At 27.2% G+C, this 13,614-nt stretch overlaps 2 protein-coding genes across 2 annotated transcripts in view; one reads left to right on the top strand and one right to left on the bottom strand.

The window, feature by feature from the left end:
• The window catches only part of LOC112599716 (AF4/FMR2 family member 4-like), a 61,741-nt gene that overhangs the window by 16,896 nt on the left and 31,231 nt on the right, over positions 1 to 13,614 (bottom strand). The gene's annotated exons all lie outside the window — the stretch shown is intronic.
• LOC112599788 lies at positions 7,577 to 9,900 on the top strand. Its single transcript, XM_025346850.1, has 4 exons — positions 7,577 to 7,806; positions 8,122 to 8,389; positions 8,984 to 9,338; positions 9,560 to 9,900. The coding sequence occupies exons 1-4, from the start codon at positions 7,577 to 7,579 to the stop codon at positions 9,898 to 9,900; spliced, it is 1,194 nt and encodes a 397-aa protein (XP_025202635.1).

The raw sequence follows: 13,614 nt of genomic DNA, 5'->3' as shown, positions 1-13,614 counted from the left end.
ACTTTTCATATTTATTTTATTTATATAGATGACTAGCGTCCATAACAAGTATTATCATAATATTATATCCTAGAGACAGCTTAAGTGCCTCTGAATACTAAGTGCAGATAAAACAAAAACAATATATATCAATAAAAAGTACACCGTTGTAATAAAAATTTTTAATGAATATAACATCACAATAAAGTTATAGAAATTACTAAAAAATAAAAATTTATTGACATAAAATTAATCAATAATATAATATATTTTAATAATAAGAATAAGAATAGTTATCAAAATATGTTATTAGCCAAAAATTTCTTTAAAATATATTAAATTATAAATACTGGTCTTTTTATATAAATATTATATAATATAGAGCAGATGCCCACAAATAATTGTAATAAATAATGACTATATGACTTATTACCATTCACCCTTACGGTGTATTATATAAATACTAAAACAGAAACAATTCAGACCCAATTTGACTACATGTAAATAATTTATGGTAAAATTCCGTTCAAATTGCTCTTATCTATTTGGAACGGAATAGCGAAAAATATTTCGTTACTGATTATTAAAATAAGGAATCCTGCCTTTGGTACAAGATAATCAGTGACAACAAATAAAAAGCATAAGTCATAATGTATATAATTTTAAATTTATGATACCTAACCAAAATTTTTCTTCGGAGTGACGTATTATTTCATTTTATCTGCTTATGTGCTTTTCATGTATACTCAATGACTATAATACATATTATTATGTAACTAATATGAAATACAATTGGCGTCTAACCCCCAGTGAAGTAATATTTATGTACTCTATTGCCATATTATACATTAATGTGCAAGTGATGACAACAAGTTCGCGGTCAACAACAGTATACAGACGTTTCAAATATGAGGACCGGTCTAGAAAAGGTGGAAAAGGATGCCGCGTGCTCGTCGACGAACCAGAGCATGACGGCCGACCGTCGTTGTAAAACACTTCATTGAGTTTAAAAACGGTGACGACGACGACCGACCTAGCTATATACATAAAACAAAATAATCTCAGACACACAATCCTTCCTCTTTACATTTGTCAGTTTTGTTGCTGTGGATTATCGTCAAGGGCAAGTTCGCATTTCGTCTCTACGACCTATCGCCAACCGATGACATGAGGCACGAATATTATTATTATCATTAATATTTTACGATATAATATTATTATAACGTTATTGAACTGTGCAGCTGTGTCACTTCCGAAGAAACGATAAGATGATTTGAACCTGGTGTTTGTGTGTCGGATGCCATTTTTTTCTTTCCTTTATTTCCCAATAAAATTATCGATTTAGTTTACGACCATATAAACAATAATACAATAATAATAGCAACGTCGCATATATGCGCCTGCCCTATACTGTCCGTTCTTCGGCGTATTAGACAAATTCTAAATAATCGAGAATATTCAATATATTATTATCATTTCGTTTTTATTTTTTCGATTTATTTCTTTCATAATAATTAAAAACTACTTACAAAAAATATAAATTATATTGTAGTCATATTGTTACGATATCATAAACCTTAACGCCCATAGCACAATACACATTCTTTAATTATCGGAATTTTACTACATTATTATTATATTTATAATACCAATTATAGCATAGACTAGATAATATTGAGTGAAAATGTATACGTATTACACATTAAGACCTATAAGTACATATATTATTTTATATTCAATGACATATGCATATTAATAATTCGTGGTTTTCAATAAAAAATGAAATAACATATTTTCCAAAATATGCACTAAATTAATATTTATTCGTTATTTTGAATAATCCAGAAAAAAACAATTTCAATATATAAAAGCTACGTAGAATATTAAATTATAGATAATCATTAATCTAGTTAAATCAAATATTTTTTCAAAAATAAAAGAGTAATAATTTATTTATTTCCAATAACATCAACCATAAATTACGTTAGAAATTTGGAAATACGCACAATTGTTAGTGGTATAAAATTTCATTATTAACACTAAGCAAACTATAAAATTTATTTTTATACAAATTAATACATTATGTATTTGTATGCTATACGATACTTGAAATTTAAATCAAGAATTTACTATAAAAACTTAAACATTTTAAAATACTAAATCTTACCTAGATATTTATTTTCATGCAAAATAGCCACAATATAAAGGACAGATAAATTAAAATTTCGGTTTGTACATTTATTCTGACATTTTTACTTTGAACCCTTACTCTTTAGTTTCTATCAAACGTTACTTAAAATTTGCTCTATGCCTCTTTAATAACATAATAATAATTAATTTGTATTTATATATTAATTACTTTTGAAAATATAATACAGAATTGCGTTTGTTTATTAAAAAAACATTGATATGATCGTCGAATATTTATTAAAATAAAGTATGTATTTAATTAGTATTATTTTTATTGCGACAAAAATTAGCAGAATATGCATCAAATAAAATTATTTCTCATAAATCACTATTTTAAAATTAATATCAAGAAAATTAAATCGAAATTTTCTAAAGCTCAAATATTGCAAATTATTTTTATTTATTTTTTTGAAAATCATAGTTCTATAATTTTTTTATAAATAATAATTATTCAGGTTGTAATAAAATATTTAATAAATATTATTCGTTTAATAATAATAATAAAAAAAAAAAAAAATGTTAGGTAGTAAAAGTATTTATGTTTTTCGTGTAATAAAGCAACTGTTACAATGACTTCGTGGAAATTAATTAAGTTTAATAGTTGCACACTAAACATCATGCACGTGTTATATACATATATGTATAAATGAATAATTATCTTAAAAGTATGAGTGGAAAAATATAATTAATACGCATATATTACATTTTTATGTGAATATCTAGTGAAATTTAATTTAAAAATTCAAAAAGTATTTAAGTATTCTACATTTTTAACGCTCATGTCATTACTTAAAATAATTCATAATTTAAATATTTGTTTCAATAGTCATGCACCTATAATATGGCTATATTTATATAAATTGTATACAAAAACTAAAAATTAAATTGTATCTCGGTAATTCAAAGAACATATTACGAACATTTTATAAAATACAAATATAAATTATAACATAGCAACATCAAAAAATAAATGTAAAAACTATAAACTTACTATTTAGATTTAAAGTAGGTACATAGGTCGTTGGCGTACCATATAATAATGTAACGTATAGGTAAATATGCACGAACGGAGACTGAGAAGTTAAACGGCGAAAGACAACGACGTCTTCGTGGTCGATATGTAACTGTCGTGGTTGTTCGTTTGTCGGGAATCTCAGAAGAATAATCCCAAACGTCATTCCAGGACCCCAATTTATTTTTTTAACAAATCAATTATCGGGTAGATATTTAGGTAAATGGATTACATGATTTACAATATATAATATTATAAAATGTATAGGTATCTATATAGTGATTAGTGACGATGATTCATCTTTGCGGCGGCCGTGCATTTATCGCCGGTGGACAATGATAATAAAAAATAATAATAAACAAGTTTTAAGTCAACGACACGCCCCTCTACCCTTCCCACCCCCTTTATCCTGCTCAAAAACCTCTTATGAATCACACCTGTTTGATCAACCCCCTAATGCAATGTATCGAGATCCACCACGCGTGATGATTCATCTCGTCAGCCGCAACAATGTGGCACTACAAGACGACAACTCGAGCGCGGTGAACCGATTTAAAGATACGATCCTACCACTACTAATAACTATACACAAATGAATCATTCGGACGACACTATTGTTTTTATGGGAAATAAACGAAACTCAGTCCATATAGTAACATATTAACTAATGATACCACGATCGCACAATTGAGTAACGATTGCAGGATTTATAAGTATTCTCCGACTGGCGAAAATAATCAATATAAAACTTAAAACTCTACAACAAAACTAAAATTTGTAGATATATTTTAAGTGTTATTGTGTAATAAAATAGTAGATCTTTAAATAATTGCATACTATTTTAACCTCAATATCGAATACAGGTAGGTATAATAGGTACACATTGATTAATGGTGTATCTTGGAAATATGAAAAATTTATATTAAAAATACACAATTGAATGTGTTAAATCATTATGATACACCCTTGTACATTATTTATAAGTCAAATGTGTGATATAAAAAAAAACGTTTTGTTGAAAAATGATTAAGTCTGTCGTTATTTTTGAAAAAAAAATACCATACAGTGATTTATAAGCTTATTATAACCAACATGTTGTACCCAAATTATTTTTGTTGCATAATTCTGAAAATAATAATTTTAAATACCTATAATACTTACATTTTTATCAATTAAAAGTTGAATTTAAGAACATTTTAAACGATTATTACGGCTTAATGCTGTTGGCTATTTTTATTGAACATATTTTCGTTAACCTCGTTGATTTCTTATATTTATTTTTAACAATTGAATTCAATAAATTACAAGTGTTAGGATTTGAGACTCACAATTATTAAAATACTTCAATATTTTACGATTCTACATCAAAAAATCAAATATTAACAAAAGTGATAAAATTATATAAAAAAAATTATTAAAAACTACACATACTATATTTCAATAAACACATAATATGTATTAAGACGAGTGAGTATTATAGGCTAACCCGTTGATCTACTCAAAGAACAATGACCTAGAGTTTGAATCTTCTAAATGTGTTATTTTTTGGTCGCAGCCTACAACTACTTGACCTGATTTTTATTTCTATTTTGCGTGTACAAAACAAATAAGATGAGTCCTTCGAAAAGTAAAAAATTGTACCCAGAATAGAAGCCAAAAGACCTCGTCGCGTACACTGTACACATACATACACAAATACAACAACATAACAACGACAACGACAACAACATAAAAGCCCATGGACGATGGATAATTAAATTAACGACATTGTGAACGCGCGCGAACATATATTATTCTAGAAAATAATCCAGTAATAACCTAATGTGCGCAGTTCGGAACCCAATGAACCCTCAAGACTTAAGAGAGAGAGAGAGATAGTTAAAGACTGGGAAGGTGAAAAGATAATAATAACTATATATCCTATATGATAGCGTGCATCATGTCATACGTATAATTGCATAACCTGAAAAACCTTAAGTACAGCAGACTATCCTAATAATGATTGACGGCGTAATGAGACGCATTAGTTAGCCGCCAATTCAAAATTACACATCACAGGTGGCGCAGATGCAGCCGCTTTAACAACGACGACCTTTACATACGAACTCATTATTTGATCATATACATTATATTCCTAGGAGTGATACTTGCTCTATCAGGACCAGAGTTCATCCACATTAAAGTTTAAAAAACGCCACACCCAAATATGTTGTCTTTGTCTTACAAACATACAACATACCAAATTTTAAGTTCACAATAATCTATTTTATTTAGTTATTTTTAAAATTAAAGCGAATTGACCTAGTATAAAATATTAAAATCATTCATTATCCAGAGTAATCCATATGATTATATTGATATTTTAATTTTGAGGCAAGTTATGGGCATTTTAAAATATTTAAAAAATATAAGGTTTTAAAATTCTCATAACTTGCTTCATAATTAAAATATCAAAATGAGCCCTTGAGATATGCGAAAAAATAATCATACATTTAAAATTTATAATAAGTGAATTCACTCTAATTTTAAAAATAACATAATGGATTACTGCAAACGTAAAACTTAATATGTAATACGTTTGAAAGACGCATACATGCGGAAATGACTCTTTTTAAAATGGATTATGATCATTACAACAAAATGAGGTAAAGTAAAAATTGGGACTGCGGAAATAAAACAACTGAGCGAAATTCTCACCTAATCAAACACGCATATAAATCTACAATATAATATAATACATTTTATTATTTACGAGTACCTCGAATGGCGTGACAAACAGAGTAGACGTCGTCAACGAGCGTTTTCGAGTTATTATTTCAAATTCATCAAGATTGCTTGTCATTGATTAAATTACTAGTATTCACCGTGAAAAATCGCGTAAAATATTTCGTCGGTGGCTGTTATGTTAATGTACATATTATTATATAGTTTGGATAGTATTATTACTATTAATATGACAGTCAATCGATCGCGTCGAAATACGATATTTATGACGAAAGAAAAACCACATACGTGTATAGTATAGACGATATTAAGTACCGACTTGTTTGTACTTTTTTTAGGGAGAGGAAAGGTGTATACATTTCAATGAACTACAATGTAATTATATTTTACATGAATAATATTTTTTTCCATTCATATATGTACATTGCACATCTCTTTATTAAAAGTCATATTCGATTATTGGAGGTTACAGCCCTGCAAGACTATATAATAGTATAAGTAATAAAAAATAAAATTGTGTCAACGTAATGTTATGTTAGTTTAATAAAATATTATATTATAAGATTAGTCATAAGAGTCTAAGCAGTATTAATTTTTTTTTGTTTTAAAATATGCTTGATTCATTTAATTTATGCCGAAATTCTGAAAACATCCATATTGTCCATATCTTATTCATATTAAAATACCCATAATAGTCGTTATGATTTTAGGAGTGATTTTTATTTAATTTAATTTTTTTGTTTTGAAGTATATGTGACTCACATTGTCACACAATTATAAATTAATTGTTATTACAATTTTTTTTTTTTTTTTACGAATTCGATTCAACAATTATTATTATACTCATCAACTATCAAAACTATTGGTTTATAAAAAAAAATTTTGTATTCTTATCAACGAAATACACGTACGTTAGTGGTGCAACCAGAATTTATTCAAGAGGAAGAAGGGTCCAAAAAAAAAAAATGTATTTATCTACTGTTTTTCTGTGCTTTTCCTTAAATAATAAATACATTTTATTGCTTAATAAACAAAATTTTATTAAACTTAAATTTATATAATTTTATTTAACTTAAAAAAATAAAAACTAATATTATGACATAAGCCAAGTGGGGGGGGGGGAGAGTCCGGATTTGGGCTCTACTTCCCTGGGTTCGTCACTGACTTACGTACATTACACGCACATATACACAATATATTATTATGCATTTCATATTCTTTTATAACATCTATATTATTAAACGTTTATAGAATAAAAATATTCTATGTTACGTTTTACTATTACACATATAAGTACTTAAGTACTACATACCAAACAAAAATGAAAAAAATAATTTAAATCGAGAAATAATCTTTGAGATCCTGTATTTGGTTTTAAAGCGGTAAAAATACTCAAAAGTTTTTTTCTACTATTTCCATTATCAACATTATTTAAAATCTTACAATGTTTAAAATAATTTAGATACAATTTTTTAGTATCATTATATTATGTTTTAAAACAAACGTTTGATTATTAAATACAAATGTGCTATAAATTAATTTTATTAAAAATCAAAGCCTTAAAGAAATTAAAATAACCGTTGTTAAAGTAACAAAATACATATTGTTTGAATTCAGTATCAACAACATGTTTCGCGAATCCATAAATTCTACAGAATATCACTGGGCATTATGAAACTTAACTGCTTGCATTTGTTAGTTTGCCTCATTCGATTGGCTAAAACAGATAATAGTAGCATCCAAAATATGCCACTCATATTGAATGGCCACTATATATTGTGGCCGTCAAGCAAGATACGAGAAAAATTTGTTAACGAAAAACGATATATACCCAAAAATATAATTTATACAAGATTTCAGATGAGTTCTGATCGAGTCTTTCTGGCTGCTCCTCGTTACAAGTAAGACATTTTAGATTTGTATACCATTAACATGATAATATATGTAATATGAATTATGTATGAATGTAGTAACTAGAGTAAAATCTAAATACGACGTAACTTTGTCGTCATACGTTATATAACATATTATACATATGCATATTGAAAAATAATGAACACACTGCCGTTACCATGTGTTTTTTGCTTAGTAAATTTAAAAAGCCAAAATGTATTATATTATAATAATTTTCCATTCGCAATTTAATGTATTATACCATTTTTTATACATATATTTTTAATTTATTACTAGTTTTTATATTTTATACATGATTTAAGACGTGGAGTACCATTCACATTAAGCTACACGGAATTCACGCACAAAGAAAAGTGTTACAATTATGTGAGTCCGTTTCCATGCATGGAAAATGAAGATATGGTGATTGGGACAAGTGATAGTGGAACATTAATCAATGCCATAGATTTAAAGATGGGATGTGACAGTACTCTTTGGGTGTTAGATGCAGGAATTTCAGACACTCTCAGTGACCATCCAACGAGAATATGCGATCCTAAAATCGTCGGGTTCGATATATTTTCAAAAAAAGTAAACTATCCAAATATAAATAGTGTTATATAGCTATAGAGTTTTATAGAATGAAACAAATATTTTCGTCCCATCAAAAGTAAATTACTTTGAGAATGAATTTTACATAGTAATATACACTCCTCCCATGTTGACTAAAAAGACATAGATGTCCCAATATTAATGAACCAAACTAAATTACTCTTCTCTTAAGTCAGAGAGTTTCTACATCGGTAGGATCTCTCAATACATTATTTTATTTTGTTATCTTAGTTTAAATTACCAAATTTACTTATTGTTTATAATAATATAAGAAATTGTAAATATACTGTTGTTTAAAAATAAAAATAGTGATACAAGTTTTTAGATAAAAGTGTAAAACTAATAAATTTCATTTCATATTATAATGTTTAACTCTTTATGAAAATATTTGGTACGAGTATTTTCAAATATATTTATTGAATGAATATATAGTTACGAGTCTTGTAAGATTTTAGATGGTTAAGATATTTTGTGATACTTCATATCAGTGTAACGGGAGAGGAAGAGAGGAAAAAGAAAAAAATGTAAACAGTATATTTGATGACAATGAAAACATTCAATAATCCATTGCAGGTCAAGCACATGATCACATTGAACACTTTGATTTGCCGGGCCAAAAGTAGATTACAGTACCTAGCAGTGGAACAAGTCACAGATACGATGACGGTGCTTTACGTGGGTGATGGCGGTACGCGATCAATAATCGTGTGGTATGTTCAGAAAAACGAAGGGTACAAGATAAAGTTATCACACACAATTGTGGATGGATGCTCAGAAAACCCAATGGAAGACGTATTCTATATGATGTTAATAGAACAGGAGACTGGAAATTACATTTACTTCACGTACCTATCGAGTCAGGATATTTTTCGGACCCGGACCAAAGATCTACAAAAACGCATGAACTCCAAGTGTATAGTTAACATGGGTAAGGTAGGACGACTTTCGATAGATTTAAATATGAATAATATATTATAATATACTATAACGTGTTCGAAAATGTCTTTACGGTTAATATCGATTTCATATCATGATACTTCCATCCACTGATCATTTACGATATTATAAATTATAATATATTAATATAACTATTAATAAAAAATAAATATAACTATCCACGATAACATGATCAAATGAGATGTATTTCAGGTAAGAAACCGTGCAAAATGGTGTTACTAGGCGTTGGTTATGGGTCAGTTCTGTATTTCCGAATTAAGGGCCAGAATCACTTGTACAGCTGGGACACGAAACATAGTTTTCTCGAAGAGAACTTCATGGTTGCGCGAAAGAGTAGAGACTGTCGACTGATAACACACGTGGATGTGGATAGCGAAGGCATCCTATGGGTTTTGGAGAGCAACATACAGGACTTTATCATCGACCATGTAGGTTGTTATGGACCCAGCATGATGTTGACGCCTGTGTTCGAGAACCCTATCCCAGTTATTAACGACTTAGATAACGCAGAAAATTTGCCGCCCTCTGAGTAAACACATTCTCTCTAACATAATTTTCTGACCATCTTATGTATATTTCCGTTTGATTTTGATTTAGTCAAGAATTTCAATTTTTTTATACTTATATATGTTGCAATATTAGATAAAAATTGTTAAATCAAGTACATACTAATAATTTATTATAAGATATTTATGAACACGATTGTTCTTTCATAAATTATTCATCATAGTAAATGTATAGATACTACCTATATACATTAAAAAAATAAGGATTCAACTCGATGATACTTATTTTTAAAAAAATAAGCGGACAAGGGCAACATTTATTAATATATTTTTATCCATATAATAATATTATATCTATAACGTCGTTGACACGATATTAATAATAACATGATACTTACAACTTCCGTACCTACGATATATATTATATTGGTATACATGTTGACTTTCTCCCATGTGCTTTATTCAGGCTAAATTGATTTCACTTATCACGATGTCGTTATGTTTGGAGCCGATAAAAATACTATTTTTTTTCGACTAGTCCAATCGTTCGACAAGGCCGCTGCCGTTGTCGCCGTCTATCCGGGTACCTCCTACAGCAACTTAACAATAAGTATTTAGTTGCAGATGCTAATCATATAGAGTGCGAACAAAGAAAATTTGTTGATTGCCACTTCCGAAAGCGACGAGTCATTAAAAAAAAAGAACATAGTTATAAGAGTATATATAAAAACTCATGTTCGTCCCAGATAGGGGGAAGCGTCGTATTATCGTATGACATTATGCTTTATTAAACTATCATCGTCAACTTTGTTGCAGTGTGATGAGCCCAAAGTAGGTGAACTCGATATAAAGGTCTAATCAATCGAGTGTGTACATTTGATACCGGAAATATGACGATTTTTATATCATTATTATAATAATTACGAAACCTATTTGACCGAAAAAAAAAAAAAATAATTTTTAAAAGCAAACTGTATTGAAAGAGAAAAAAATCAGTAATGGAAAACCGTGACCTATGTGTGCATAATTTTGTAATCCTTCGTAAATGCGACTACTATTATACACTGTTGTTAAAAATAAAATATTGTATAAATCGTTATTATAATATCAAAAACAAAATAACATATTAATATGTACGACACACACACACACACATATTTTATATAATGTTATTGCAAATTATATAACATAGCGGAAAATATGAAAACTACTAAAAATTGTTTATAAAAGTCTTTCTTAAGATTCACTTTCACTATCACTATACACATATATCGATTGTTTCGGCGCTATTATTATTTTATGGACACTATTACATATATGTAAAGGAACCTGGCGTGTGGCGACAACAATGCAGTCATTCGACAGACAAAAAAACATCTAACGTAACGCAATTTCGTGCAGTTTTTCATAATTTAGTTCTAACAATTTGTACCCATTAACCCTCTTCCACCTATATTCATAATAATCCGTATATGTTTTACTATACATGCAAGTATACAATAATAATAACAATAATAATTGTCACATCGTTTCCGGATCGATTTGCTAAACACTGAAATTATATTTTCTCTTTTAGAGCAGAAATTCATAATAATTTGTAAGTCAGTTATAATGTACAACAGATACGTGACATTAAAATAAACAATTCATAAAATAAATGTTTAATTTTACAATACCAAAGCTGTTAATATATTATTATTTATTATAAGTATAAAATTATTTATTTGTTATAAGTTATTTCAAAAAATCCTTGGGCTCAAGTTCAAAATAATTCATTTTCATAAAAATAAAAACCATGTTTACAATAAATGTTAATAAAATGAAATACCATAATATTTCGCTTTATAATATATTCAATATTTTATCAAGGTTATTAGTCACAGCACAAATGCAAAAATATTTGTATTAGATTAAATTCCGAGCAAGATATTAAAAATCAAACTGATCAAATTCATACTATTAAACAGATTATGGTAAAAAATAAAGTTAACGTGATTTAGCTTTTGGTTTTGCACTATTAAACAAAATGGACTCACTTGATATAAACATAATGTTTCAATTATTTATATTAACCTACACAACTTGGTATTATAAGGTAAACAGGTAACACAAGTTATACTAGTTGATTAAATAAAATAAGAATAAAAAAAAGTATCTAAAATACATAACTAATATATAATTTGGAACAATTATTTAAAATAACTAAAATATTCCTAAATTAATACGTATAGGTACGTATATAAAATCGTGAAAAACATAAGAACAAAAAAATTAATAGTAAGAACATAACTCATTAGAACATTTTATTTATTTATTTTTAGATAATAGATTAAAATTAGAAAGTATGGATTTGCAATTTCTTAAAATATATATTATATGGTAAAAATATGACCTAATTTACTTAATTCACAATTTATGCCTAGATAGACATTTAGTTACTTCGTATAAACCTTACACTTACATGAGTTTTAAATTGATTCAATTACACATTCATTAACCAAATTAGGTATATAAAGTAATGTTTTAAAACAAAATTACGCGAATGTAGATACTGGCTAAACTGTACACCTATTCTAAAATAAACGGGTGGCGATTCTAAAAGATATATGAATATAATAGTACTTATATGATATAAAAGTACTAATTTTTTTTCGAGTGATAGATTTATTATCAGTTAATTAATATTTGAAAGGGACCACCGTAAAATAGTAAACTTTTTTCGGTACAATAAAAAATCAATTAGCAAAAGAAATGTGGTACATTATAATATAGAGGTCAACTGCCTAATTAGACGATTAAGATAAGAATGTGCACTGTGCATTAAAATAGTATTATTAAGTGAAACCCGTATATATTTTATATTAACAGTTGCTGTGTGTATTTGTTATAATATTGTATATTTATTATTTACTTGCACTATAGTGCCGTTGTACTTTAATGCAAATAGACACAACTCAATGCCTTTTTTCTATCAAATGATCGAACAGCATTTTATTTTAATTCGTACCATGACTTTGGAATAATATAAAAAATATCACTTGAATACAAACATAGAATGAAATCAACATTTATTATATTTATCACATAAACATATAATACATAATAAACCTGTATATTATAAGTGAATTACAATTTATTATCTAAATATTTTTCGCTTAGAATTCAGACCAATAAATTAATATAGATAATCTATTAATATACATTCATATAATGAACGAGTTCATTTTTTAAAATTTTAAAACTAAGTATATAATGGAACTAATTTAAATTATAATATTACAGTTCTAAATCTATTTTCATGGTAATTATATACACGATTTCTAAATTGATGGATACATAAGGTAGCTTTCGTTGAAAAACTATGTTTTTTTTATTAAAATATGCTCTTTTTTTCAATTTAAATGATTATGCATAGATTTTTATACTATCTGTACTAATTTTTTGGTTTTATTCTACAGATATATCTGTTTTGTACCTAATTTTAAACTAATTATCTAGCTAAATCAAAATAGATGGTAGGTATATAAATAGCCATTAATAAAGGATACTTTTAAATTATTAAGATTGTAATAAATAATTATGTTGAACACAATATTATCTTGGTGTAATACCAAATAATTGCAATTTATTATCTAATTTACTTTAAAATACCTAGATTAAAATTCAGAACAACATTAAGTTAATACAGTTAATATATGCGGTTATAGCCATTAAAACCAAAACTATATAACTACGTATGCG

Source organism: Melanaphis sacchari, unplaced genomic scaffold, assembly GCF_002803265.2.
Source record: "Melanaphis sacchari strain LSU unplaced genomic scaffold, SCAv2.0 Contig54_pilon_pilon, whole genome shotgun sequence".
Taxonomy (NCBI): domain Eukaryota; kingdom Metazoa; phylum Arthropoda; class Insecta; order Hemiptera; family Aphididae; genus Melanaphis; species Melanaphis sacchari.
Note: the sequence above shows the minus strand (reverse complement) of the source record. Positions and strands in the feature narration are given on the sequence as shown.

Excerpts from the sequence above, each read along its gene's own strand:
- LOC112599788 (XM_025346850.1), top strand. The coding sequence starts at position 7,577 with ATGAAACTTAACTGCTTGCATTTGTTAGTTTGCCTCATTCGATTGGCT. Across the intron at positions 7,807-8,121 it reads CTGGCTGCTCCTCGTTACAA|ACGTGGAGTACCATTCACAT; the intron begins GTAAGACATTTT and ends ACATGATTTAAG. Across the intron at positions 9,339-9,559 it reads CAAGTGTATAGTTAACATGG|GTAAGAAACCGTGCAAAATG; the intron begins GTAAGGTAGGAC and ends GATGTATTTCAG.